This window comes from Lissotriton helveticus, chromosome 7 (genome assembly GCF_964261635.1).
Source record: "Lissotriton helveticus chromosome 7, aLisHel1.1, whole genome shotgun sequence".
Classification (NCBI taxonomy): domain Eukaryota; kingdom Metazoa; phylum Chordata; class Amphibia; order Caudata; family Salamandridae; genus Lissotriton; species Lissotriton helveticus.
The window spans coordinates 1,806,725,110-1,806,751,884 of NC_136068.1; the positions used below are offsets into that span (position 1 = coordinate 1,806,725,110).

The window sequence follows — 26,775 nt, forward strand, 5'->3', positions numbered from 1 at the left end:
AATGCTTCCATAATTGCGGCCAAGCAGGAAGAGGGTAATGAGGGAGCCTCGAGCATGAGTAGTATAGCCATACCAGTAGCCACTGCAGGAAGACGCAACACACACAGCAGTACCCCCTCCGCTTCCAACCTGAGAGATGAAGATGCTGGCTCTGACAGGCGTCTGGGTGTTCGTGGAAGAAAGTGCTAGCATGCCATGTACAATGACATTCCGATATGGTGATGTAACAATTGTTGTAATCAGACCTTTTGACTGACTTACAAGTCATTATTTCGTTTCAATCCACTTATATCCATTACTTAAACTCCTGTGCCACTGGTCACATTAAAAGTGTGCTTCAACACTCATGTCATCATTTTTATAAATACATTTTTTTTTTATTGCAATATTCACTTTTTGTGTCATCATTACTCACCTCACAAATATTTTTGTGTGATGTCCAATATTCGCCTGCGCCCTTCCGCTGCGCTTGCCCCTTGTGCTGCACGTTGGTGTGGCACTTGCTGGTTCTAATCCCCTGAGTCGCTGTCAGACACCTCGATTTCCATTCCTCCCTTTGTCGGAAAATTGTGCAGCATGTCACATGCTGCTACTATCTTGCAGCATTGTTCAGGGTTGTATTGAAGTGCTCCACCGGTCTTTTGGATTCATCTGAATTGGCTCTTCAGCAGCCCAAATGTGAGCTCTATGATGTTCCTTGTTGAAATATGTGCTGCATTGTACCTCTGTTGGTTGGCAGTTGTGGGATTGAGGTAAGGTGTCATAAGGTAATTACGCAAGGCGTATGCACTGTCACCTACATGTAAGTCAGCAAAGGGTCAGTGGCAGTTTGACATTGACATACGTACAATGACTGTGAGAATATATTACACATATTTACCAAGAAGATGTCCCTCTCCAAATTCTCCCCTGACAAGACGGGTGTGAATGCCACTTTACCTGAATATATAAGAATCATGTGCACTCCCTGGAAATTGCGCCACAATGTCAGTTATTATGTTTTGGGCATTGCAAACAACCTGAATATTGAAGGAATGATAACATTTTCTATTTCTAAACAGATATTCCTGTGCTGCAGGGGGACATATTGCCACATGGGTGCAATCAATACAACCCAAAACATGTGGGAAGCGAGCTATCTGGTAAAACTCCTGTTTAGTTTTTGCAAGGTCATGCGCGGTTGGGGAAATTGATGTGTGACTCGATCCGGGCCATCATGGCATCAATACTTTGAATATTCTTGAAAGTGCGCGTTGCAACACACCTCCAGCTACTGCAATGACCCCCTGAAAACTGGCTGACGCCAGTAGGTGTAGGCAACATAGGACCTGCACATGCATTGGGATAACATTGGTCCTACGTGTCTGTCGTTGCAGAATGGGTCCAATTCATTGATTAGATCATGAATCATTGCTGCATTGAGCCTATACGTATTGTATATCTCATCCTCTTGCTGTCCTAGCAAAGTTATGCGGACTCTGAAAATGCGCTTATTTATTCTCCTCCGTCTGTGTCCAGCAGCCTGCAGCCTCATCCTCCTTGCCATAAGGTAAATCCATGCCATTGTGAATTGTGATAGCTCATTCTAGGTGTGTTTCATTTACTTTAAGTAGAGTACGATTTTCTGTCAAATCGCAATTAGCGATTTTTCATGCATATATTTTGCGAATTTTTATTTAGAATTCGCTATTTGGGAGATGTGATTCTTTATATTTGCGAAATCAGTTGATGCATTGCAAAACAGTATTTTGCGATCACAAAATCCATATTTTAGCGATTCGCAAATTTTGCGAGTTTTTGCATGTGCCTGTTAGAGTTGAACCAGGCACATTTGAGCTGAATATTTGGCCTACAGCGTACTATCGGGAAAATATGTCTGCCGTTGTTGATAATAGCTCTTGATGAATTATGGCAACTTTCCCAACATCCAGCATCGAACCCTCCACAAATACTACGTCCCACGTTTTTACCGTAGATGGAATTATTAGTTGGTAAAATGTTGCCAGATTGTGGGGTGACTGTTGGAATTTCTCCTACCTAACTTTCCTTCTATTGTTTGTTAAACTTACCACACTATTCGCAGGTATAGAAGTAAATTGGGAGTTGGTGGCACCCAAATTCAATGATTTCAGAACCAAAATCAGGGCATTGCGGTCAATATCCTGCCTCATGATGACATAGAAATCACTAACCTTTTGCCATAATATGGTTTCCACCAGAATATAGTCCAGCAAAGAAGCTTGGCCTACTCTATTAAAAGTTAGCTGCCCTGGTGTGTCTGATTTTGTTTGGTCATTGCATGCTCTTAATGAATGTACTAGCGTAAGTGAGTTGAGCTTCAATGCCAGTGGGGACCAAGCTTTAATAGGTTGGATTTTTGGGTCTGGGATAATCCATTGTAGATCTTCCTCACTAGGGGAGGTGTTACTTGAATCAGTAAGGGGTTCAATTTGGCAATTGAAAGCACCGCCAACGATCAACCATATGGCGGGTTCAATGTAGGCATAAAAAGACCCAGTTGGTCTATGGTGACAAATTCCTGACAGGTAGGAACAGGTCGGGAGCAGACATTAATAAGGGCAATTTTTATCTTTGAAGGGAAGGTAAGCAAGACACACTGTATGTCACTAGAGGGGGTTGGGAGTTGATCAGCTCTACAGCCCAAATGTGATCTCACAAGATAGACAGGCCCCCTGAGAGTCTGCCTCTACCTCTTGAAGTGGCTAAGATATTGAAAGTTGCAAAGCCCAACCTCTGGAAGTCTTCCATGGCCCAGGTTGTGTTCCTGAAACATACAGATATCCTGCTTATCCATAAAGAGCCCCCAGTCTGGGCAAGGCAATTTATTTTTAAGTCCTGCCAAATTCCAGGATAAAATCCTCAAGCTATTGCCTTGCCCTTGGTTACCCGTAAGTGCCTTAAGAACACTAGCACTGCGAGTATCAATATCCCTTGCTAAAATCGAGTGGTGGCTATCTAGTGGCCCTGTAGAATGCCCATCTCTAGATAATTCATCCACCGGGGCACGTAGTGGGGTAACAGAAGGCCCAATGATTTGTAACCGTCTACCTTCTGGATCGGCCATCTGTGTTGTATCTATAGTGTTGACTTTTTTTTTTTTTGCAGAGTTTTATATAGCGCTAACTAGACCCGAACCGAATCAGGTATCAGAGCGCTTTACATATTTTCCAGTTACGTTACATGAGGACACACTTTTATTTTAGGCATGGGGAGATTAAGTGATTTGCCCAGAATCACAGGAGGTTTTGGCGTCGTTACCGAGACTCGAACCCAGATCCTCGACCAGACCTCGACCCACTGCTCTTTTCCAGTCTAGAATCATGCCCCTGCGATTCAGAAATCCTATTCCTTGTTAGACCCTCCTCTTGTCAATCTACCACCACCAGGATTCCATACCTGTTATTAACTGGGATGCTGAATAGTAAGAGCCTGGGGGGAACATTCCATCCACCCTCCCTTAATGGTCTTGTTTGCCATCTCGGAATAGTGGAGGGGATGTAACCAATGTTTCCTCTGTGCACGGCACTGTAAGGTCTTTGTGCGCTGCAGCCAAGGGTATGTGCGCCAGGAACCAGACCGAGCGTCTAAAGAAAGGGGCGCGGCCAACTATAAAGGGAAAATGAATTAAATAAATAAATACGCGTGGCTGCCAAAGTGAAAGCAGCCTGCGTTGTAAATTAAATAAATGAATAAGCACAGCTGCTAAAGTGAAAGCGGACCGCGCCGTAATTTAAAGAAATAAGCGCAGCCGCTGTAATTAAAACGGACTGCACTGAAATTGAAAAAATACATGAGTAAATAGCATGATATAAAAGGTGGCAGCGTGCTGCAACATCAGAGGCGAAATAGGGAAGATCACTAAAGAAAACAGTGCTCACCCACTAGATAAAGCAGACTGTGTAACAACACAAGTAAAAAGTCCAGTCGTTATGGGAGAATACAAATGCAGACAAGGCAGTACCAAGGAGGGACTACTAAGCCTATTCACGAATGAAAAGCAATGATTTTCTAAGGACAGTAACAGGAGCCAAGTTGTTTCAAGCCTGGCATTTATCTTGGTCTGTGTGAGTGATGCGTTCCACAACATAGATCTTGTCTGTTAGGAAGCTTGGTGTGATGCAGCATATCCTGGGATCAAATTTGGCTTGGAGGAGAAGCCGATCTGGCTCCTGTTGTATTTCCGTAGTCATTTCAGCCTTGCTATTGCATGAAGTACATGCTTTAGTGGTGTGAGGTGGAAATCTGATATGTTCAAGAGCTGAGCATTAGCGCTGTCAAGTTGTGACTGTGCCAAGGTTTGACAGTAGTTACGAAGTCTTGCACTAGTAACTTTACTTGAAAAGCGAGAGCTGGTACCTCACTATGTTGTCTTAGCAATGCGAGTGTTGAAGTAGAGGCAGCTGTTGATGTGGAATTCCAGCAACTTGGATCTTATGATCAGTTGGGTTTGAATCCATGATGGTTTACTGCCATGAGCCATTCATGTCATTTTTTATTTTTTATAATATATTTTTTATTTTTCAATAATAATAACATCTGTAGTACATTGTGCAGATAAGTCAATATAATAAATTCTATGGAATTCCCAGTAGCCATATTAATCACAAAGAAAAAAAAGAAAATGACTGCTTCGTAAATCCCCCCGTAGTTCTTCCCGGCAGATTGATGAATGCCCCAGTTCTCCATATCAGGAGTAAGGGTTGGCCCTTCTGCTTGAGTCCTGTATGGCACCATATCATAGTCTAGGAGATCGAGGGGAGAAATGAGATGTATGAGTGTTATCCCCGGTATCAGGATTAACCCCCCCAGACCATTTCATGCTTCTGTGAGCAACCTCTGGTAGTGTAAATTGCTTATTTCAGATCCATGTATTTGTGTACGTTTTATTTCCAGTCCACCAGGGACCAGACTCTCTCCCTTTGCCAGTATCTTTCTATGTCCAATCCACAGAAACACTTTTTTGTACCTATTGCCCTCAACACTGCCTGAAATGTGTATTGGAGTCTAATCAGGATCCCTTGGAATGGGCCAACCCAGAACCTCTCCCAGATGGACCAGGACCCCAGTCCAAAACGTAAAAGAGGACTGGGCATCCCCACACTGTGTGGAGGAATTCACCCTGCTGAGCAGAGCAACATAGGCACGTCAGGGAGGCAGTCACCCCACCTCCCCCACCCCCCCAATGTAGAATGTGTCACCAATATTGGGCTGCAGTAGCTGCCTCTCACTGGGAGCTCAGGGTCTCTGGACAGTTGTCTTCAATTTGTTCAAGGTCTCGTGTCCATGTCACCCTGAGGGTGTGCCGGATAAGAATGGTGAGGAGTACCTGCACCTCCAGAGGGCTAACCTCTAGAAGTTCATTCATGCCGTAGATGCAAGGGTTGGAGTGTATGTTTTAGCTGTAAAAAGTGGTAATTTAAGGTTGGTGGATGTTGTGTTCTATTTGGAGGTCGGAGAACGATTTGATGGTTGTCTCTGTCATAACGTTACCTGCAGGAGCCAGCATCCCGCCCACAGTGCAGTTTCGCCTTGTTAAGCATTTATTCCACACTAAAAGTAAGTTGGAGAGCGTCCAGCTTGACCTAGAACACCACCGTCATCGATGGGGGACGCGCCGGGGGAGGGGCGCCTAATAGAGGATGTGTGCAATTGAAGTAATTTGTATGGCCCTTCTCTCTGAGTATGCTGGAGTGTCTAATCTACCAGACCACCACTCACTAAGAACCATCAGGTGTGCAGCTCTGTATATGATTGTATGTCTGGTGTGACCAGGCCGCCCTCAAAAGTTGTTTTATAGCATTTGGCTAGTGCGATTCTAGCTGGTCACCCCTTCCATAAGAAGTGTTGCGGAGCTGCATCTAGAGCAGTGAAGAAGATCTTAAGTATGGGCTATAGAAAGTTTAGTAGTTGAAATTAAAGACGGGGAGTCCAACCATTGAAAATTACAGATCTGCCCATGATTGAGAGTGGGGCCCAGAAGTCAGTCTTTATGCAGTCTAGCAAGGTGAGGCCGCAGGTTTTCATATGAGGCCTCTGGCTGCCCTCTGTGATTTAGGGACATAAGTATCGAAAGTCCTGTGCTCACACCTGCAAGACACTTGCCATGGTTAACATATGCGACTGATCCCCCATGGGATAGATTTGGAAGTATTGATATGAAGACCAATGTATTTACAAAAAAAAACGCAATATCTCTAGGGCTCGTGGGCCCGACAGCTGCGGGTCAGACATAAAAAGGAGGCCTTTGCTGGCATACAATGCAGTTTCATCTGAGATTCCTGGTCCCCATTCAAATACCCGTATATCCGTCCTCACCCACTCCACCGGTAGCTCGATGGCCTGGGCGAAGAGCAGAGGGAATGGAGCCTACCAGGCTGCTGAAACACTGTCTCCCCCTCCCCCCTCCCCCCTCCCACAGCCATTTTATTTATAACGTTTTATATAGCGCGAACTTGATCCCGAAGGATATCAGAGCGCTTTACAATTTGAGGCAAAGGTAACAAATCAGAACATTAGTCTAAAATATTCCCAAATTCGCCAACCAGGGTTCAATTCTGTTTCAATCTGATTATGCACAAACACAGGGGCTGACTGGTCTGTAGAGCAATAAAGCATTGCCTGATGGGGTGGTCTTACATAATAGTGTGCGCACCATTCTTTTTAACAGGTTGAGGGTTGGTTTTATGGCCAGATGGGTCAGTTTTTGCTGTTGATTTACCTGATATTCCCACAAGCATTGCCTGCAGAAAACACAAATGTATGCAGTCTTCCACATCATGCATAACACTCATACAGCATGTCTTTGCAAGTACAAAACTTCCAAGCATGGGCCGCTTTGTAGCTATCTGGTTTGCTGATGTGGGCCCAGGACAATATTTTGACCCAATCCTACCCTGCACACACAGCATCTGCAGTGATGACCTTAACCAATTCAGTTTTCATGATGTAAAGGTACAACAAAAAGAGCATTTCTTTAACTTGCATGATTTATCTTTCAGTTTATTTTATACATAGTTTCCTGAAGATGAAAGACCAACAAAATAGTTATAGAATACTTTGTGCTGTAAGCAGAGCCATGTTTTTGATCCCACCCTCACATTCTAACAGACTTCGATCGCTTTCATTGCACTCACCTTTAGTGGAGTGCCCTGGTGCTGACTCACCTGTGACATTAGAAGTCCTCCAGAGATCGTTTTCATCCACCGTATTCTTGAGCAGATGGGCCAGTGAGCCCACTGGTCATGCTGCTGATTGTAGGGTGTATATGGCTGCTGTCTCATTGTGGTCTGGTACTCACAAGCCGCTTGTCTATTTGTTGCACACTGCTCTGGCATCTCACTAGGCTCTCTGATAGCCGGTACCCATGTGTTTTTCACAGCCTCTGGCTACCTTATTGTCATCCAGTCAGCAGCCCTGACACTGTAGGTTTCATGGCAGGCTGGTGTTCTGCTGGCACTTTTAAGTATGCGCCTAAAAACGTCTCTGAAGTCTACAAGCATGACGTGTTCTTTCAGGTGTTTCTAAAAGCACTTGTCATGCTTGTAGACTTGCTGCATTTCATTTGTAAATAGAGCGTGGCATACAATCTGCCCCGCTTTATTATCAAACGAAATGCAGCAAGTCTACAGGCGGGACGTGTGCTTTTAGAAACCCCTGAAAGCACATGTCATGCTGGTAGATTTGCTGCCTTTCATTTGTTAATAGGGCACAGTTGTGGGGCAGATTGTGTGCCTTTGTTAAAGTAATCAGGTTAATTGCAGCGCACACGGGTCCTGTGATTAACATGATTACTTTTTAAAAAAGCACACAATCTGCCCCAAAGCCGAGTCCTTTTAAACAAAAGAAATGCAGCAGGAGCCACTTGCTGACAAACTTCGAGTGGTCTCCCTCAGCCTTTCGCGCCGCACGCATTTCAAAAGCAGCAGCGCGAACTGTCCTCAGCTGAGACTGCGCGCTTCGCATATTATACTGCGCGCTCTGGTAGAAATATGAGCGCGGGCGCCCAGGCGCGCAGGTTAGCAGCAACAGTGGATGTAACCACTTGATGGCATTTGTTGTTGGATATAGAAGAACTCCAGAGAGTAGAGTCTAATTCCTGTCAGTGTATCTTGGGGATATGTAGTCTGGTTAAGTATGTTGATCACAGTATTGGGATTTTTTAAATTAACCCTTTCCGTGCTGATGACGGAACCGCTCCGTCATCAGCCACGGTGGCACTGTGCTGATGACGGAGCGGTTCCGTCATGGCCCGCCCGATGCGCCTGCACGGCGCGTTCTATTAAGCGGGCGGGGCCATGATGGAACCGCTCCGTCATGAGCACAGCTCAACCGCGGCGGGTGACAGAGCGGTTCCGTCACCAGCATGGGTGCGCCGCCCGCCCCCCCCCTTAGCGCTACGGCGGAATAGCCGACGCAGCAAAGGTGTTAATGACTATCCAGTCCCCTTGAACTTGTTTTTGTTGGTTTCCCACCTGACTACTCTACGAACCATCAAAATTTCCCCCGCCCTACCATAATCAAACTGTCTGTGCTTTGATAGCCAGAAGAGACATTTATTTCTACGGTCAAGTTGTGTTTCCCTCTTGTTAGATGTAATTACAGGGATTCATGCCATTATGACTACATATGGGGAACAGGCAGGGGGTAGATTTATAGTCAGCAGATTGGCTGTTTCGGGCATGACAATGGTCCCAACTATCGGTGTCTGCCTGCTCAGGATCCCACTTGACCCATGTGAAGGCAGGGTGATTTCATCCCTATACCTTATAGGGGGAGGTATTGTCTGTGTCCCAGTAACAAAATTAGGGCTCATGCTTGCCTGGTGGTTATGATCGCTCAACACTCTTGTCTCTTTAGTTGTGGTGGGACCAGTGTGAGCTTGGCCACCCAACCTGTCCAGAGATGTTAGGACAAGAGTAGCCACCTGGCAGCCCATGTCTTTCCCTTTTCCTGTTAAACGGGAGGGATTTAGGTTGTAATTAAGTGATATATTCTCCCCAACTGCTATCAGTTTATCTAAATGGCTGAATAAAGGAGCTTATTCCTCTATTACAATCACTCTTAGATGGTTCTTCAATTCAGCCATCAGGTCTGATACCCAAGGAGTGGAATTCAAGCCTGCTCTGAAGGATAGAAGGCTGTGTTGGTTTTGTTCCTGCCCTTCACCCTCCTCAATGATGACTGCAGCCTCCTCACACATTCTCTTTCGTTTTGGTCCTGCCTCAGACATTTGCTTTGTATCCCATTCTTTGGAATACTAGTAGTGTTCCTGACTCTTCTGGCAGCTTTCCTAATTGGGACGTCTCAGGGTGGTGGTGGTGGTGATCTGCTGGAGGAGTTTGGGAAGGAATTAGCAAGGCAGGTGGATCGGGGAGTGGGATACATAGGTTAGGTGTAAGTGACAATCTCCTTTCTGTCAGCTCGATTTCTATATTAACCACCCGTATAGCTCTCTGCAGCATTTTATCTGTCGAGGTTGGAGGGAATGTTGGTTTACTGGTGGTTTTTGATTTGGGGAGACATGAACGTTTCCCCTTTTTACAACCTAGTACAACTCCAGCACCTAACCCACAAATTAGCAGCACCCTTGCTCAATTCAACAGCAAGTACTTTCAACTTTAAGCAATACTATAACAGAGAAAATGATACTACCACCACCCAAGCCGAAAGCTTAGTTTTAAAGGACCAACACACATTTAAGTGTCCAAGGGCCAGATGTAGGTAATTTAATTTTACCACTTCTTAAATACCGAATCATACCGATTCGGTATTTTAGAAGTGGTAAAATGGAGGGGGGGGGATGTAGGTATTTCAGAATCGGTAAATACCGAATCGTTGAGATTCGGTATTTACCGATTCTGTAAATACCGATTCGGTAATGCCCATTGATTCCTATGGGCATTGAAGCCCATAGGAATCAATGGGCATTACCGAATTGGTATTTACCGATTCGGTAAATACCGATTGCAGCAAGGGTGCAGGGGGTGTCACTTTGACACCCTCTAGCACCCCAAATACAGGCATGTGTGCCATGTGGCACACAGACATGCCCTAAAGGCATGTCTGTCTGTCACATGGCACAGGTGTACATGCACAGATGTGCATGTACACCTGCATTCGGTATTCTACCACCCAATAGGATTGGGTGGTAAAATACCGAATTCTGAAGGCCTGTAGCACTGTAAACAGTGCTACCTACATCTGGAATTTACCGAATCGGTAAAATTACCAATTCGGTATTTTACAGAATCGGTAAGTTTACCGATTCGGTAAATTTACTGAGTGTTTAAAATATTGCCCCCTACATTTCAATCACCAAATACCGGTCGGTAACGGCCGAATTCGGCCGTTACGGACCGGTATTTGGTGACCTACATCGGGCCCCATGTCTTTAAAAGAGCGTCCAACTTCTGCGATAGTACCAATTTTGGAGAGGCGAGACTTGAATGTTATATTAGGGATGTGGTGTCACAGTAAAAGAAAAACCCATCGTATTGGCAAATAGGCTGGCAGTCCCGCTCCTGCTAGTGTTTTTCCCCCTGTAATGTTCAGGAAGCTCAACACCAAGTCTAGGGATACAAAAATAACCTGGTCGCAGCTATAGCACTTAACCAATACAATATGTAAAACAAAATCGGAAAGTCTTAACTACTTAATCCGATGTTACAAGGTGGGCCAAAGAGTTGTGGCCCTGCCCTGCCTCTTCCTGGCACTGACGGGCGCAGGACGGGCCTGCCCTGCGAACAACAAAGGTTTTTGTATCCTGCACTGTGGGAGTGCTAAGCAGTTTAAGAGGCATGGATAAGGCGCAGGGCTTTCTGGGGCTTGCAGTCCCCACATTGCAGTGATGGGGGTGTCACTCGCGATGGATCCCCCTTCACAGGAGCGGTCCGGCAGCTGATAGGGATAGCGTGTTGGTGCAAGGAAAGCAGCCCTTTGCCCGTGTGGTGCAGGCCCCCCTGTAAGCAAGAAAGGTTTTTGTAACCCCGCCACAGAAGTGCTAAACGCCTTAAGAGGTGTGGATAAGGCACATGGCTTTCTGGGGCTTGCAGTCTCCATGTTGCAGTGATGGTGGTGTCACCCGCGATGGCTCCCCCTTCACAGGAGAGGTCCGGCAGCTGATGGTGATATTGCGTTGGGGCAAGGAAAGCAGCTCTTTGCCCCTGTGGTCAACATGGTGTTCCTTATGTTGACATAATGTACATTATATTATTGTTATTTGTTAAAATATTTACCATTTAACTATTTTAAACTGTGTATCTATTGAAAAACAATATTTTTGTTTTATTAGTCATGATATTAGTGTAAATAACATAGGGAAATTATATTGGTGTCAATGATATGTTTGACACACTATTTGTGTGTGGCAATATTTATGTACTCAATATTATGTCAGTGAACTAGGACACTACATTCACCAAGCCAAATTCTTCCAAATCCCTTTGCAATTATCCAGGTAGTATAATTTCTAGTTTCATACTTAACATAGGAAGTTCTTATATGGGTCTTTACTTCATAGACTTCATGGGGACTCAAGCAGTTCTTTTTCAACACTGGGTGAGGGACAATCACTCTAGTTTGTTTTCATGGCACAGCCCATACCCATAGTGAGAAATTTACAATGAGCATGGTACCGATTAAAAGATGGGGTGAAGATAGAGGGGCTACGAATGGAAGAATTATGTTAGTAGCTGCTCATCTGACCAGATTTGGAGGAGTTGAAAGGATCATCGGAGCTTTAAATTGGAGAACCAGCGTTGATGCATTTGCAATAAACAGAAGAAGTGGAGTTGAAAGGGCCATATTTCTATGCTGTGGTGTGGTGTGACTGGAGCTGGAGGGGAGAGACGTAAGGATCATGATCTAATAGCATGTGCCTTAAATATCCGTGAAAGTCTAGAAAAATGATATCATGTGTGTTCACATACAAGAATGAGGTTTAGATGGAAAGATCTACCAAAGTTCAGCAAATGGAATACTTGGTAGCCTAAGATGAGGTGAAGATGGATGCAGGTTGAGGAATGAAATCCAGATGCAATGATGCTAACAGAAGACTGTGCATGGTTGAGATACAAATATCACAAAGGATTCAGGTGGGAGGACCTTGTGATGTTCAGATATATGGAGCACAAGGGATTCAGATGGAAGGATGATTGATGGTCCTGTACATTGATCACTAAGGGAGCAGATGGAAGAATCTTATGTGACTGAGATAGAAATACCACAATGATGTTGGCGTAAGGATATAAGTGGTTGAGACTTAAGTACCACAAGAGATGCAGAGAAATCTCTGCACTGAACCACCAGCAAGTAGAGAAGCAGCAATTAGAACAGCCAGGTCTTAAGATGTTTTTTAAAGCCTGAGAACTAAGGGCACACCGTAATGAACAAGGAAAGTTTGTTCCAGTGGTATGGCCAATATAAAAGAAAGCTTGTCCACCATACTTAGATGTACAAATACACCGGGGACAATGAAGAAGTTGATTCTTTGATCTCAGATTTCTTCTAGAAAGATAGGGAACCAGTTTCTCCTGTAGGTGTTTGGGTCCATTGCCTGACAAAGCTTTATGCGTCAGGCTGAGGAGTTTGAATATTGCTATTTTCTTTATTGGGAGCCAATGAAAGGCTTTAAACAGAGGGACTGAAGATGTGGCAGGTGGCTGTTTGTTAACCAAACAAGCTTTAGTATTTTGTACCTCTTGCATTTTAGATAGAAGAGAGTCATTGGATGCTACAACAAGTGCATTTTCATAGTCAAGGTGACTGATTATCAGAGTTTGGATAAGGGTTTTCTGAGAGGTCAGTGGAAGCCACTGAAAGAGCCTCCTGAAAAGTCACGTTGTCCCGAAGCACATGCCGCAGGTGGATGTCACTTGGTCCTTCATAGATAACTTATTATCTAACAGAACACCCACAATTAGGTGGAATGTAGAGGATATGTCACAGGTTTTTGATTTACTTGGACTGTGGACCTGAATCTAACATATAATTTTCTCTCTGCAGGTTCTCAGTTCACCAATCTTGCTCTTCGTGGCTGTGCAGCTCCAGGTTTCTGTAATCTTGGAAGCACCACAACATCTTATCAGAGGGTAACCATCGCTACTGACGTGGCCTGCACAGACAGCAGCATCCTCATTGAACAGGACATTCTTCTGCTAGCCATGACTGGATTCCTCCTACTGAAACTCATCTAATCTTTCCTGCATCTGAACTCCTTCCAAATTACATAATGCAAATAGTGTACAAGATGTATTCACAGGCCTACAGCTGAATTACGTTCTCACAACTCCATGAGACACAGAATCACTTCTGTTTCATGCTCCCAACCAATCTGACTCTAGACATGTTCTACTTGGATGAGAACCGACAACATTCTGGAACCCTCGCTGATCCCCAACTTCATCTTTTGCTTTATGTCTCTCTGCATCTTCTGTGCCTTTTTTGGACTTTTTTACTCTATTTTCTTCTTCTTCGACTTTCCCCTGCCCTTAGCTCATTTACCATTCTTTGTAGGTATTTCGTAGTGTGTACAAGGCCCAGCTTTGCTCTCCATAGCAGTATTGGTGACAATAGCACTTAATAATGGACATACATAATTCTACTCAACAGTTTATTCAGCATGGCCACAAGTAAAAGAGATTATAGACAACAAGAGGAGGGGCAGTACTGCAAGGAGCTAGGTTAGTAGGCTAATATCAGGTCTAGTGACAGAGCTAGTGAAGGTCAAGTGAGGGGAGGATTAGGGCCATATACAGACCATTAGGACCCTCTGATGATGTGCTCTTTTTGAGGGTTCAACAAAAATGTATACTCAAGGATCTAACTGGCAGATGTATGAAGCATTTTTGTACCTTCGCAAAATGTCTGATTCAGACAATCGGGCCGTTCACGATCAAAAAAAAGATTTATGTTTATAACACAAATTGTGATTGGGTAACGTGTTACTGAATCACAATTTGTGACCATATACCAAATCAGTATTTGGAAGGGAAATGTTTAGGGTATCCTTTCCAAATACCAAATCGATATGGTATGTATTAATGTTTTACAACCCGTAATCTGGTTGCAAAACATTACTTTTTTACTACTTCCTCAAAAGAGGTAGCAAGCCATTCATATGTGACTTACTCTTAAAAAATGTTACTTATTTTTTTTAATGCATCCTGTTACTTTAGGGAAAAAGGGTTTGCAGAACAAAAAAATCTTTATTTAAAAGCCAAGATCCCTGTCATGGCTGTGATTCATAGAGTGTCCCAATTGGCAAGCTCCCTCATTATTATCCATGAGGTAGGTCGAATTGCAACACATTATGAACCAGGGGCCCGATTCAAAGAAATAACTTCAGACAAAATCCTAAACTTACTACCATTTTGGTATTCACAGAAGACACTTACTCATTTTGGTATTCACAGTAGGCACTTACTCATTTTGGTATTCACAGAAGGCACTTATTGATCAAGGTATTCACAGAAGGCACTTACTCATCAATGCGTAAGTGCCTTCTGTGAATACCAAAATGAGTAAGTCCCTTCTGTGAATACCAAAATGAGTAAGTCCCTTCTGTGAATACCAAAATGAGTAAGTTACTCAAAATGAGTAAGTTGCTCATTTTGGTATTCATAGAAGGCACTTACTCATCAATGCGTAAGTGCCTTCTGTGAATACCAAAATGAGTAAGTTACTCAAAATGAGTAAGTTTCTCATTTTGGTATTCGTAGAAGGCACTTGCTCATCAATGAGTAAGTGCCTTCTGTGAATACCAAAATAAGTAAGTGCCTTCTGTGAATACCAAAATGAGTAAGTGCCTACTGTGAATACCAAAATGTTAGTAAGTGTAGGATTTTGTCTTAAGTTAGTTCTTTGAATCGGGCCCAACGTGTTTGTGAACAAACATGTTAGTACTCAGGCCTGTCTACAAAAACAGAATGTATTCTTTAAAAGTCAGTATTTGGAAGGGGCATATTTAGGGCACACAAATACTGATTCGGTATGGTATGTATTAAAGGTTTGAGACTGAAATCTGGTCCGAAAACATTAAAATTTTACCACTTCTGAAATAGAGGTAGAAAGCCATTCGTACACAGGAGGAGTCACCAACGACTTTCTTTCCCTTTTTGAATGTTTACAAAAATATGTTAACACTGCCTACTTAAAACAAGCATTTACAATGCAATAGGTCTCGCAGCATTAAAGTTACTGGCATTGTAAATGACAATGCTTTGCATTAATTATTTTTTTTTAATTTGCAATTATGCAAGATTAAATATTAGGGCCATGCTCAAAGCGTGGGGTTAAGAGGAGGGTTAGGTTTTTCACGTTATTTCTAAGAAACAATGTTGATTGATAAAACTGAAATATTTTCGTGGGTATGACCGAATACAAGCTTTCAAAATGTTTCAACCCCACCTTTCACGGAATCGTCAGTTTCAATGTAATGTAAAGCAAATCGCACTTTAGATTGTGTTCAATGCAAACATTTTACTAGCACTGTAGTTGTCATACATGCACCGAGAAGAAACAGATCTAACAATTCTCAGTCCTTAAAACACAAAAAATAAATGTGTGGACAATGGCGTGCTTTGTAATGGGACGCTATCCACAATCCCGCCAAACCTAACGAGGAACCTAATGGCTAGCCATACAGGGTTGTGGAAATGTTCACCAAGGTACTAGTACCGTGGTACTTTTTTAACACACAGCAATTCCAGAAACTACAATGCACGCAAGTTTGTCCAGATTACTGATGTTTCACAGGCTTAGTATATTCGTTGGCAGCACGCATCTCAGTGAGCGAAAAATGACAGCATTTTCGCAGCATATTTCTAGACGATACTAGTATGCCCACGACCGCCTGCATTCTCTTGTGAGCTAGATTCCGAACCAATCTGCCCCTCATCATAGACACCATTGAGCATGGTTTCGGCCATGCTTTGTCTGCACATAGTATTCTTCGTGCGCAGTTATTGATAAGGGAGAATAAATACCCTTTTGGCTTGTTCCGGTCATCCCTCACCCCCTGTCGGGTTCATATATGCCCTGTCCAGGACTGTTTAAAGTAGCCGAGTTAACTGGCTGAACGTCCGTACTTGTTGTCTGCCTTCCTTTAGCCAAAGGCAGGGAAACACTTGAAATTGGGGCGTTTGACGGCAGCAGTTTAATGGACAAATCACTGAAAACCGTCTTTATTACTGTTGGCCATTGAACACTCAAAGTGAATGGGGCACAATTGCGAGCGTTAGTGTAAACTAGTGAGAGTCGGGACCACAACGCTGCTCCATGTCTTCAACGCTTCCTCCCTGGAATCGAAGGGTGTTCATATTACCAAACATGCGGTTATCGATCTCCTTTTGATTGTGGTTCCGCAGATGAATATTAGTTAGGGAGAGGTAGTCGTAACATTGTCAAAAGGGGCGGCGGGTGTTCTGAAACGTTCTTGGGTCCACTTTGTTGTGCACCCATGCCTCAGCCCTACAACAGCTTCACAATACAACTAGATTGCGCAACTCGCCAGCACGCTGCGTTGTTTGGGTTTGGAAAGCATCACCCCCGCCTTCCTAGCACTGAAGATCAAAGTACTCGGCCCGATTGGAGAAAACATCAGAGCCGAGAATATTAATCAAAATTACGTCTTCAGCTGTTTCTTGAAGTTTAGAGATGGTAGCCACAGGTAGAGAGCATAGGGTCTTTAAATTACGAGCAGCCAAGAAGGAAAAGGAGCGGCCGCCGTGGTTGTGTAGTGGTTGCGGGGGACCGAGGCAAATGAGGTCGGGTGAATAGGACCTGGAGGCTAGGTAAGGGATGTTGCTTCAGTGCTGGGAAAACGTCTTACTCGTGGAATCCATTAATTAGGGGTTAAAGATGTGGCTACAAAAAAAGGTAGAGTGTGTGGTGTGCGTGCATGTAGGTGCACTCGTGTGTGTGCCTGCGTGTGTGTCTCTGTGTGTGCGCTCGTGTGTGTGTGTGCCTGCGTGTGTCTCTCTGTGCTCTGGCTCGTAAGGATTTTCTTTTCTGTGCTATTTTGTCTCACCCTTGTCCTCGATAGGATACCTTGGTTAACAGCCTGCGTTCACAAGGTAAATTTGCCACATTTATCTTTCACCTCATTATAAGACCAAATATTTCATATGGAAAGGTTGTACCTGAGCGCAGAGCTGCATTTAACAAACCCCCAGTAAATCACTGCCGAGCTCTTCAGCAAGCTCCACGCTGTTAATTTTAGAAGCAATAAAGCGACGACAGGTTGGCCCTGTGTGTAATAAATAAATGCAAACAGGAAATAGCTTGTGTGATTTCAGACTCGATGACCCATTACATTTTAACACTGTGTACCCATGTACTTACTTTTATCACGGTGACAGGTCTTATTTTATCCAGTTGTCTGTTTGAGCCCAGAGCTTTTGCTGTCCAGTCACATAATGGAAACAAGACGTGCGCACGCAGACAAAAACAAAACCTATCGTGGGGCGGGACTTCCGTCTTATGAAGCCCGCGCCCACGGAGTGCCTGGCCAGAGGAGCAGCGGTGACGCGGGGCTCCCATGCCCGAGGGAGAGCCCCGCGGAGGCTACAGATGTCCGGAGTGGCGGTAAGTGGGCCTTAGTTGTAGGGGGGGTCTTGGTGCGCACGTGTGTGTGTGTGTGCGCGTGCGTGTGTGTGTGTGTATGTGTGCAACAGCGGGGGGGTGTCTCTGTATGTGTGCGTGTGTGTATGTGCGCTCGTGTGCGTGTCTCTGTGTGTGCGCATGCGTAAGCAGGGGGAGGTGTGCCTGTGTATGTTTGCGCTTCTCAGGAGACAGGAGATGGCCACAGCGAGCGCGTTCTCGCGCGCGCGGCCCGCTCCGATCACCTTTTGGAAGATGCGCGTGGCCAGCTCTTGTCTCCTGGAAAGCTGAGTCGCTCACAATAGGCCTCTGGCGAGACCGCACTTCGCGCGGTTAACGCCACGAGACCTAAAAATATTACTTAAACATTTATTTCTTTTTAATTTGTGGCCTACTTCATTAATATTCAATAGGTAGGTCAAATTGTGATCCACTATTAATCAGGGTTTTGTGAACCAACCTGTTAGTACATAAGTCGAATCGCAAATACAGAATGGCTGCAATAAAAGTCAGCATTTAATGAGAAACTTCCGAATACCGATTTGGTATAGTATATATTACCCAAATCTGGTTGCAAGACATTAACATTTTACAACCTCCTCAAAGGAGTTAGTAAGCCTGCAACCATGGTGGCAGTATAAAGAATATCATATTCATGCTGGAAGCAGAATGCATGCTGAGGTTCTTAGCGAAGGTAGAATCCCAGAACGTAAGGGAAAGGCGTGATTGCTCATTGTAAAATCAGCAAAGGATGATATAAAGTAGATTATTTCTTCCTTTTTTCAGTTTAGCATTTGAGCAGAGAGCCATTCAATGTCTGATTGCTATGAGGCAGTCAAAAGTTGCCTCGAGTACGGAGATTCTTCCACAAGTGTGGAAACTTCACTCGAGTGTGGACGTAAAGACTCTACTCACCTCTGTGAATACTGAAACTCGTAAACTTAGACATTCGGTCTAAGTTTACCTTTGTAAATCGGGCCCTGGATGTGGAAAAGTCTCAGACAACAATAGGAGCTGAGACACAGGATGACAGATGGAAATGAGAGGTTGGTTGTGCGTACCTTCAACAGTGCTATGCCCAGTGCATATTCAAAGTATTGTAAATAGCTTCTGGAGAGGGTGTGCTGGTTGAAGAATTTGTAGGAGCAAATAATTCTCAGTTAGAGCTTCATAGAGCTTTTGATCTGATGGCTGAATGTGTTTGATGGGATATAGGAGGGGTTAGAAGACTGGAATGTGGACATAAGGTCAGCTGATGTATGTGTGTGTGTGTGTGTGTGTGTGTGTACATGCATGTGTTGAGAGTATAGTGGGATAGTAATGAGGGGAAGTGAGTATAATGGTAGATGGTGTAGAATTTAAGTTGATAAGCAAATCCTAAAGAATGCTGTTTGGGGCACAACTAAGAGGCAACGTCACAAGCGGAGACATGTGATGGAGTTTTAGAGTTTCAGGAGGGGGAGAAAAGTTTAATGGATGGATCAGCTGCTGTAGATGAAGTGAAGTCATGAGTTCATGGTAGTAGTCTGATATTAATGAGTCAAGACTGGTGGTGGTGCTCGCATTGAAGGTGTGCATGACAGTGTCTGGTTATAGAGGGGCGCGGGGCTCCCTCAACTTGCAGAGTTGAGTACTCATCAGGAAGCACATAAGTGTGATTCCGGGCTGAGTAGGGGGCCAGATAGAGTCAAGGTGTGACCACAACAGCCAGAATTAAAATGTGACAAATATTCATGTCTAAAGGTTCATGGATCTGTTCAAGGTAAGATGACTCTATGTCAGGTGAGAACAGAGTTTAGATTTGATTACTGAGTCAGTATCAATAGTCAGTAGATTATGTGATAGTTAACTTTAGAAGTGTCCCCAGTGGGGGAGCAGTGAATCATTAAGATCGATGTGAGTGTATTATAAGTGTCCCCAGTGGGGGAGCAGTGAATCATTAAGATTGATGTGAGTGTATTATCCAGGGCTTGGTGGTTTGAGGGGATAACATTATGGTGTGTTTAGAAAGGCAGATGTACGAGAACAGTTTAGTAGCAAGAATTCTTAATGGTGAATGTTTGTCCTAAAATTACAATTGAAGTCAGCAAGGATAGGTTCTCACTGTAGATATATATGTGAACCCCGAAGATAATAAGGTTGGATCTTAGCAGGGCTAATGTGAGCAGGGTCAGCACTGTCTTTTACAATTCTGAAGTTAATATATTTAGTACCAATACATTATGTAATACCAACTACAAAGTCTGTTGAGCGATGTGGTAAGGTAAAAAAAGTCAACCCAATGCTCCTTGACAATGACCCGTGGCTGGCAGAAGCCTAAAACCTGTGACCCAGCTTCCTGTTCCATACTCATCCCCTGTTCTTACACATAGCTTTAATGGACCGCATTAAGACTGGAGAAGCCAGGAATGTCTCAGGACTTTGCTGCAATTGCAAATTAGCAAAGGCTGAGTGGCATATAATGTTCAAGTAACCTGCCAATTCTAGTGTTCCAGAACACACAGTTGCCTGAGTGATCTGGACCCTAATACATTTTGTGAAAAAAACTTCCATATGTTTTTGTAAGAAACCTATCTAGTAGTGTTTGCCCTCCTCAGATAACTTCTCATTTCAAGCTCACAGAAACAGGGTGCAAGGCTCTCTGTTCGCGAGCCCCTCACCTCTGGATTTCAACACAATCTCAATTGAAATAAGACATCCCCAGTCCCTGGAAAGTTTTTGAAAAGGCTCTGAAATTTGAACTGAAGTCAATATTTTAAACTTACATTACACAAAGTAAAGATAGACTGAAACAAAATGAACAAAAAGGTTTACGATAAAATGGTGCTTCCATATAGATTTCAGTAAAACCCAGACTGTAAGTAATGCAATGTTTATACATAACTGTCCCTTCAACACCTCCCAGGGTAGGAAGCAGTATATAAATAAAATTAAAAGCACACGCTTCACTGCTCAGTTATTTACTCTTTACACTACCACTCAAAAAGAATAAATCTTTGTCATCACAAAGCTTCAAGTGATTAAATTAATTAAAGCCAGTACCAGCTCCCAAGCATTCTATACATGTGCAGATTGCATTTACATTTGCAGAATAACTTGGTGCGCACATTTGCATTTATTGCAGGCACCCTTGCAGGAAGGCTTGTTTAGCTGTATGCCTAGCTTCGCTTTCACAGCAAAGGCGACTTACTGAATGACATTTCAGCTGAAGCACTCAAACTATCATAATCATCCGATCCGCCAACATTAACCTCTGGATCAGAGTGAATCTAGAATGTTACCCCTGCGTGATGCTCTGTGCCAGGAAAGAGTAATCAGAACTGCTAAAAGCTGACTGGGCATCACGCTCACCACGCTCAAATGCAGTAAATTCTCCAGGAAATGGACACATGTCCCATAGAGCCACCTAAATTATACAGTGCTGCAGATGTCTCAGAATAAAAAAGGAAAAGTTGTGTGCTTCAAATCCTGACAAACATTCAGAAGAAACAAGCAGACATTTGCAGAAAGTAACTAGGGGCAGCAAGCGGACATATGCAAGCATCGAACATATGCAACAAAGGCACATGCACTATATTATTAGATGTAACTGAGTGAGTGAGTGATATATGCTTTATTTCGATACATAAATATCTTAAAAGCAGTACATACATTGAGATTTACATTTCTTAAGGCAAAGATAAAAACGATTAGAAATTTAAAAAAGATAAAACAATCAACACTGCTGTAATAAATATTTTTTTTTTAACAAGAATTAAATTGCAATAGAAAGCCTTTTAGAACGAATCACCCAAACCCATTTTAAAAATTTAGAAACACCACACACAATGGGGGATGATGTATCAGTCAATAAAATACGGAGGGCCACCAAATGCTGTCTTGTACCTAGAAGTCTGCACACTGGTGTAAGCCAGAGCCTCCTTGGAGCACAATAGTCCGGGCATTCGAAGAGAATGTGAGCCACCGTCTCAACCCGCGTTGAGCACAAAGCGCAAAAGGGTGAGGACTGGGGAGCTGATTTCCACCTAGACACCAGGTTGCCTAGAGGTAGAGTACCCACTCTGAGCTTAAAGTAGAGAGCCCTGTCCATTGGAATAGAAATGAGGTCCAGATAGGGCTCAAATGCAACCACGTCTTTAATTCTTAGGAATGCTGTGGTCGAGTTGCAGTGACGGGGATTCCCAATGAGTTTGGCTGGTACCCTCTCCCAGTAAAGTTTCTTCAGGGTGGCTTTGGGAGGAGCAGAACGGGTATCCCAGGAGTCGTCCAACCCCAGCTCCCCCAATAGGCTCCTAACGTCCCTAAGCCATTTAATTCGATGCCAACCCTCCATGGCAATCACCTCCGACAAGCCTGCTGCATATGATGCTAGCTCAGGGACCCTCCACAGGCGAGCCCACAAGAGCAGAGGCCGGAGGCGCGCCTTGTCCGCGATTGATCTGCAACCCAAGTCAAGAAGCACCGAGACTGTTGGAGTGCTCAGTGGGAGCGCCATAAGGTCTTTCAGGAATTTGCTTTCTGCTTTAGCTAAAACCTCAAGGTTTGAGGTGCCCCACAACTCCTCTCCATACAGGGCGGCAGTTACCCCTCTGGCTTTATAAATGTCTATAACCGGGGAAATGCAATGTTTAGCAGATAAACGATGTTCCCTGAGTAGGACACCAGTAACCCTTTTGTGGCTGAGCAGCATCTTTTGAATGTGTGGGGACCAGCTCATGGAGTTACTTAGGCGGATCCCCAAGTAATCAAACTCACAGACCCTCTCCAGGGGGACAGAGTTTAAGATCGGGGGGGTCCTAACCTTTTAGGAGGGTTCATGATTAAAAATGTGGTCTTGTCTACATTAATCGTCAAGCCCCTGAGGGAGCAGAACTCCTGGAAGCGGTTGAGGAGCTTTTGGAGACCCCAGGGTGTCTTTGCAATGAGAAGGGTGTCATCAGCAAAGAGCAGGGTGGGGATCCGAGTGCCCGCCAGGGACGGGGCATCTGCTGGTTCTTTGAGCAGGTGCTCTACCACCCCACCCATTCACGTAAAGTGAGAATAGTGTGGGAGCTAGCACGCATCCCTGGCGGACGCCCCTACACACCGGCATCCTATTGGTTTTCTCCCCGTTCGTGCCCCACCGCAACTGTGCATAGTTATCTGCATGAAGTTTGATCAAAAGCAACAGGATGTAGGGGGGCAGCCCCAGCCCCTGCAGAACCCTCCATAACTCCTCCCTAGGTACTAGGTCAAAGGCAGTCTTCAGGTCGATGAAGGCCATGTAAAGACTGCCCTTGCCCAGCACCACCACCTTCCTATACAGGAGCATCAGCCTAAAGGCCTGTTCGATCGTCCCGGTGCCTGATCGGAACCCCGCCTGGAAGTCAGACAAAATCTTGTAGTCATCAGCCCATTGGAGGACCCTCCCCAAAATCACCTTCCCGGCCACCTTTTGGGAAGAGTCGATCAGGCTAATGGGCCTGTAGTTGGCGGGGCTGTCCCGGCACCCCTTTTTAAATATCGGGACAACCTCCGCCCCCTTCCAGGAATCAGGCACCGGAGCACCCCTCATGATTGCGTTTAGAAGATTAGCAACCAAATGACCCCATTCCTTCGGGTCGGCTCGTAACAAGTCGCCTGGTAGCCCGTCTGGCCCGGCTGCTTTTAGTGGGACCAGGGACTTAATCACGGCCTCCACCTCCCTCGAGGTGAAGTCATCACCACCCCCAAAAAAAATATCAACTTCCAGGGAGAAGGGCTCACTAAGGACCCCTTCTGGTTGGGAATACAGGGCTTCAAAGTGGTTGTACCAGATCTGGGCGGGGATGGAACACGTAACCAACGATGCATCAGGCCTACTCCTAGTTCTGACCAGACTCCAAAAGCTCCTTGCATCCTTTCCCTTGCTAGCTGCCAACAGGTCTTCCCAGAACTTCTCCTCCCACTCCTTTTTCGCTGCCCTTAAGGTGTGGGAGTAGTCCTTCCTTGCTACCCTGATTGCTACTTGGGACTTGGATTTAACTGCCCCTTGGATTTAACTGCCCCTATCAGGGCTTTTTTCAGGGACCTGCATTTTTTTGTATACCATCCCTGTCTATTCATGGGTTTGGTCCTGTTGGTAGCGCCAGAAGGGCTAGAGGGTGAGATGAAAAACTTACTTAGGGCCCTGGTTAGATCACAAAAAATCTGCGTGGCCTCCTCAGGCACGTGGGACAATGATCCCAGATTACTCTGGGCTCCAGCCAACAGTGCCCCTATGGCTGAGACTTTCTTGGCAGACAAGACCAGTTTGGCCCACTTCAGTCGCCTCCCACAGTTCGATACGCTGGCCATCTGGGAGTTAGATGCCAACAGGAGATGTAATCCAACCTTGCCCCATAGCCACTCAGGAGATAACGCAAGAGAGAGAAGATTGTGGTCGCTCTCAATGGTCTGAATAATATCCATATCACTCAGAGTACTCCATAGGCAACCGTCGAGAAGAATATAGTCTATTCTAGACGTATGATTGGGCCTATTGTAGGTGGGTGCACCAATCAAATCAGATTTGGACCTCCCATTGACCGCCCTCAGATCAAATTCCATGTTAAGGGCGTTGATTTGCAACGCCACTTGTGTCCACCTTTTGATGGGGGGCAGGGCCAAGGCCGGAATCCCCTTTCTCGAGTCCTCCTCTTCTATGCCTAACATGTCATCAGGGCCTAGGGGCTCGAACGTACAGTTTAGATCACCCGCCACCAAAGTGCACGATTTTCTTGGCTGCTGCCTAAGGAGATCTTCCAAAAGGGCAATGGTGGGAGATTGTACGCCTCCCCTAGTGCCTCTAGCATAGATGTTAAAGATGTCTAGGAGCAGACAACCTCGTGGATCCTTTAACATGATGTTAAGGATATCTGGTGAGTTTGTAGGGTGCTCTTCCACCCTGCAATCTAAGGCGACAGCAACTCAAATGTGGAGACCGCCCGAAGGGCGACCCCTCCCTGACGAAGGGGAGACAGCTGGAACAAAGTGGGATGAGAATCCCACCTTGTGACAGGGCTCCCTAGCCCACGCCTCCTGGAATATACAGATGGAATAACCCTCCAGAAGAGCGTTCCAATCGGGCAGCCCCATCTTCCTTTCTATTCCCGCGATGTTCCAGCTGAAAATCCTAAGGACTGGATCCGTCACAGCTGGCTCACCGCCAGGAACCAGGTCGTCTCCCACCTTCAACGGAACCTGGGTCATATGGCTGCCAGCGCCGCCCTGCCTCCCGGGAAGCTGATTACTCTCTTGTGTGGGAGTGGGGACTACCATGCTCAGAGGGAGTATACCATGATCTATTTTTAGCCCTATCTGCTCAGTGACATCATCTATACTACCAGTTCTTGGGACCTCCCCAATGGTGCCGTCGGTTCAATAGCCCGGTGGTCTCCACCCTGGCAATGGCCAAACTGTCTGAGGATAGAATTGAGGGTTGGCGGGAATTTCAGAATAGGCGGGGCTATTTCTCCAACCCATGCCGAGTTCTCGACCAATCCGGGGAGTGAATGGTCTTGGATAAAAAAAGGTTAAGTCCACTGTGTCAATTCCCGGACCCCCGGGATTAGGTTTGGGTTTACAAATAGTTTGAGCTACTCTACTATACCTAAAGTTGACCACCATGCAGTCACCTTCTAGATGCCTGTGGCCATGACCCACCCAATCCACCCTTCTGGCTCCTATAATTGATCCATCCAAACCCCTAGGAAGGGGTCTGTTGGACTCTAGCCAGTGCAACGTTTTGTTTGTTAGTGCTTGAGGGGATTCATTTTGGTTGGCCTTCAGGGGGGGTACATTTGTAAGGACAACAACATAAGGGTGGCAGTCCGGGGGTAGGTCCATAGGAGGGGACGTTGGGGCGACTTTGGGTAGTGGGACTTTTGGGACAGTTTTTGTTGGTAGTGTTTGTGGGTGGGTAGGAGCAGGATTATTACATGTGGATTTGACTGGACAAGCCTGACTATTAGCTTTACCTTTGCCCATCCCCTTTGCTGTTCCCTTCAATTTAGTGGGGCCACTCCCACCCAGCAGCTCAACCCGGCCCGGCTTCATACCCGGGACTTGAGAGGGCTTGGGAGTACTTGGATGGACTTGCGTTTTTTGACCAATACTCCCAGAGGTAGCCACAAGCGACACTGAGGGAATGTTGTCAGTCGGCTGGAGAGTTATCAAAGTAGCCGCAGAGGGTACAACAGGCAAAACCTGCTGGTGCTCTGTGGTTTTCCCGCTTCCAGTAGGCCCTCCTGGTCCCTCATCCCTTATCCTGGAATGCAGTTTGATCAGAGCTTTCAATGAAAAAAAACTATCTAAGGTTGACTGTTCAAACCTGTCGAACCTGTCACCCAGCCCAGTTACTCTGTCGATAATCGGGGACAACAGTTTTTTTAGCGATTCCTCGAATTGTTCAATAGAAACAGGGACACAGGGTGCTAATGGCTGGTAACTGAAAAAGGGCGCTGCACCCGCTTTTTCTAGGTTGGGACCGCTCCCCCTGGTGGAAGAAGAGGGATTAGTCGGGCCCAAACCCTCACCCGTTTTAGTACCTATGCCCTTAGTCCCCTGTTTTCTTGGCTTCTTGCATGATTTCAAGGAGCTTCTTCTGCTTGGGCTAGCGACCCTTTTTCTTTTAGTGGTTACAGGGACCTTGCGGGCCAACGGGAAAATGCCTATTGGCTTTGGAATTTCCACTGTGGGGGGAGAACAGACAGGGCTTGCTATGGGAGGAGGGGTTACAATAGGAGACACGACTGGATTGCCACCAGCCTCAGGAGGAGGTGTGTATGATTCAGCCAGCCTCTCCAATCTATCAATGCTAGCCCTCAGTGAGGCAACCCTCGTTTCGTCGGGTATACGTGGGTGGGTAAAAGGGGTACAGGGTTGCAAACAGGTGATACTACCTGAGCTAAAGTGCCCAGGGATGATCTTTTAGACGGGTGAGATTCTTGCGAAAGACGCCGCTCCGTCATTACAATTTCCTTTTCTATGACGGCTGCAACCCGTGTGATACATTTGTCCATAGTGCCTATTACACTGCTGGGTCCCACCTCTCCCATCTCCTCAGGCTCTTCCCCGAGCGGGTGGACATTAGAACTGACTACTAGGAAAGTGCAGATACCCTTATTGTCGTGAGAATGAGTACCGGGACTGGAGTGA

General features: G+C 45.3%; 1 protein-coding gene across 2 annotated transcripts in view; it reads left to right on the plus strand.

The window, feature by feature from the left end:
- The window catches only part of LOC144770790 (phospholipase A2 inhibitor and Ly6/PLAUR domain-containing protein-like), a 299,505-nt gene extending 285,136 nt beyond the window's left edge, over positions 1 to 14,369 (plus strand). For both annotated transcript variants that reach the window (XM_078655543.1, XM_078655544.1), the window contains exon 5: positions 13,024 to 14,369. In XM_078655543.1, coding sequence (XP_078511669.1) covers positions 13,024 to 13,214 — 191 coding nt within the window. In that variant the 3' untranslated portion in view covers positions 13,215 to 14,369. The remainder of the gene's footprint in view (positions 1 to 13,023) is intronic.
- Positions 14,370 to 26,775: the final 12,406 nt, after the last annotated feature.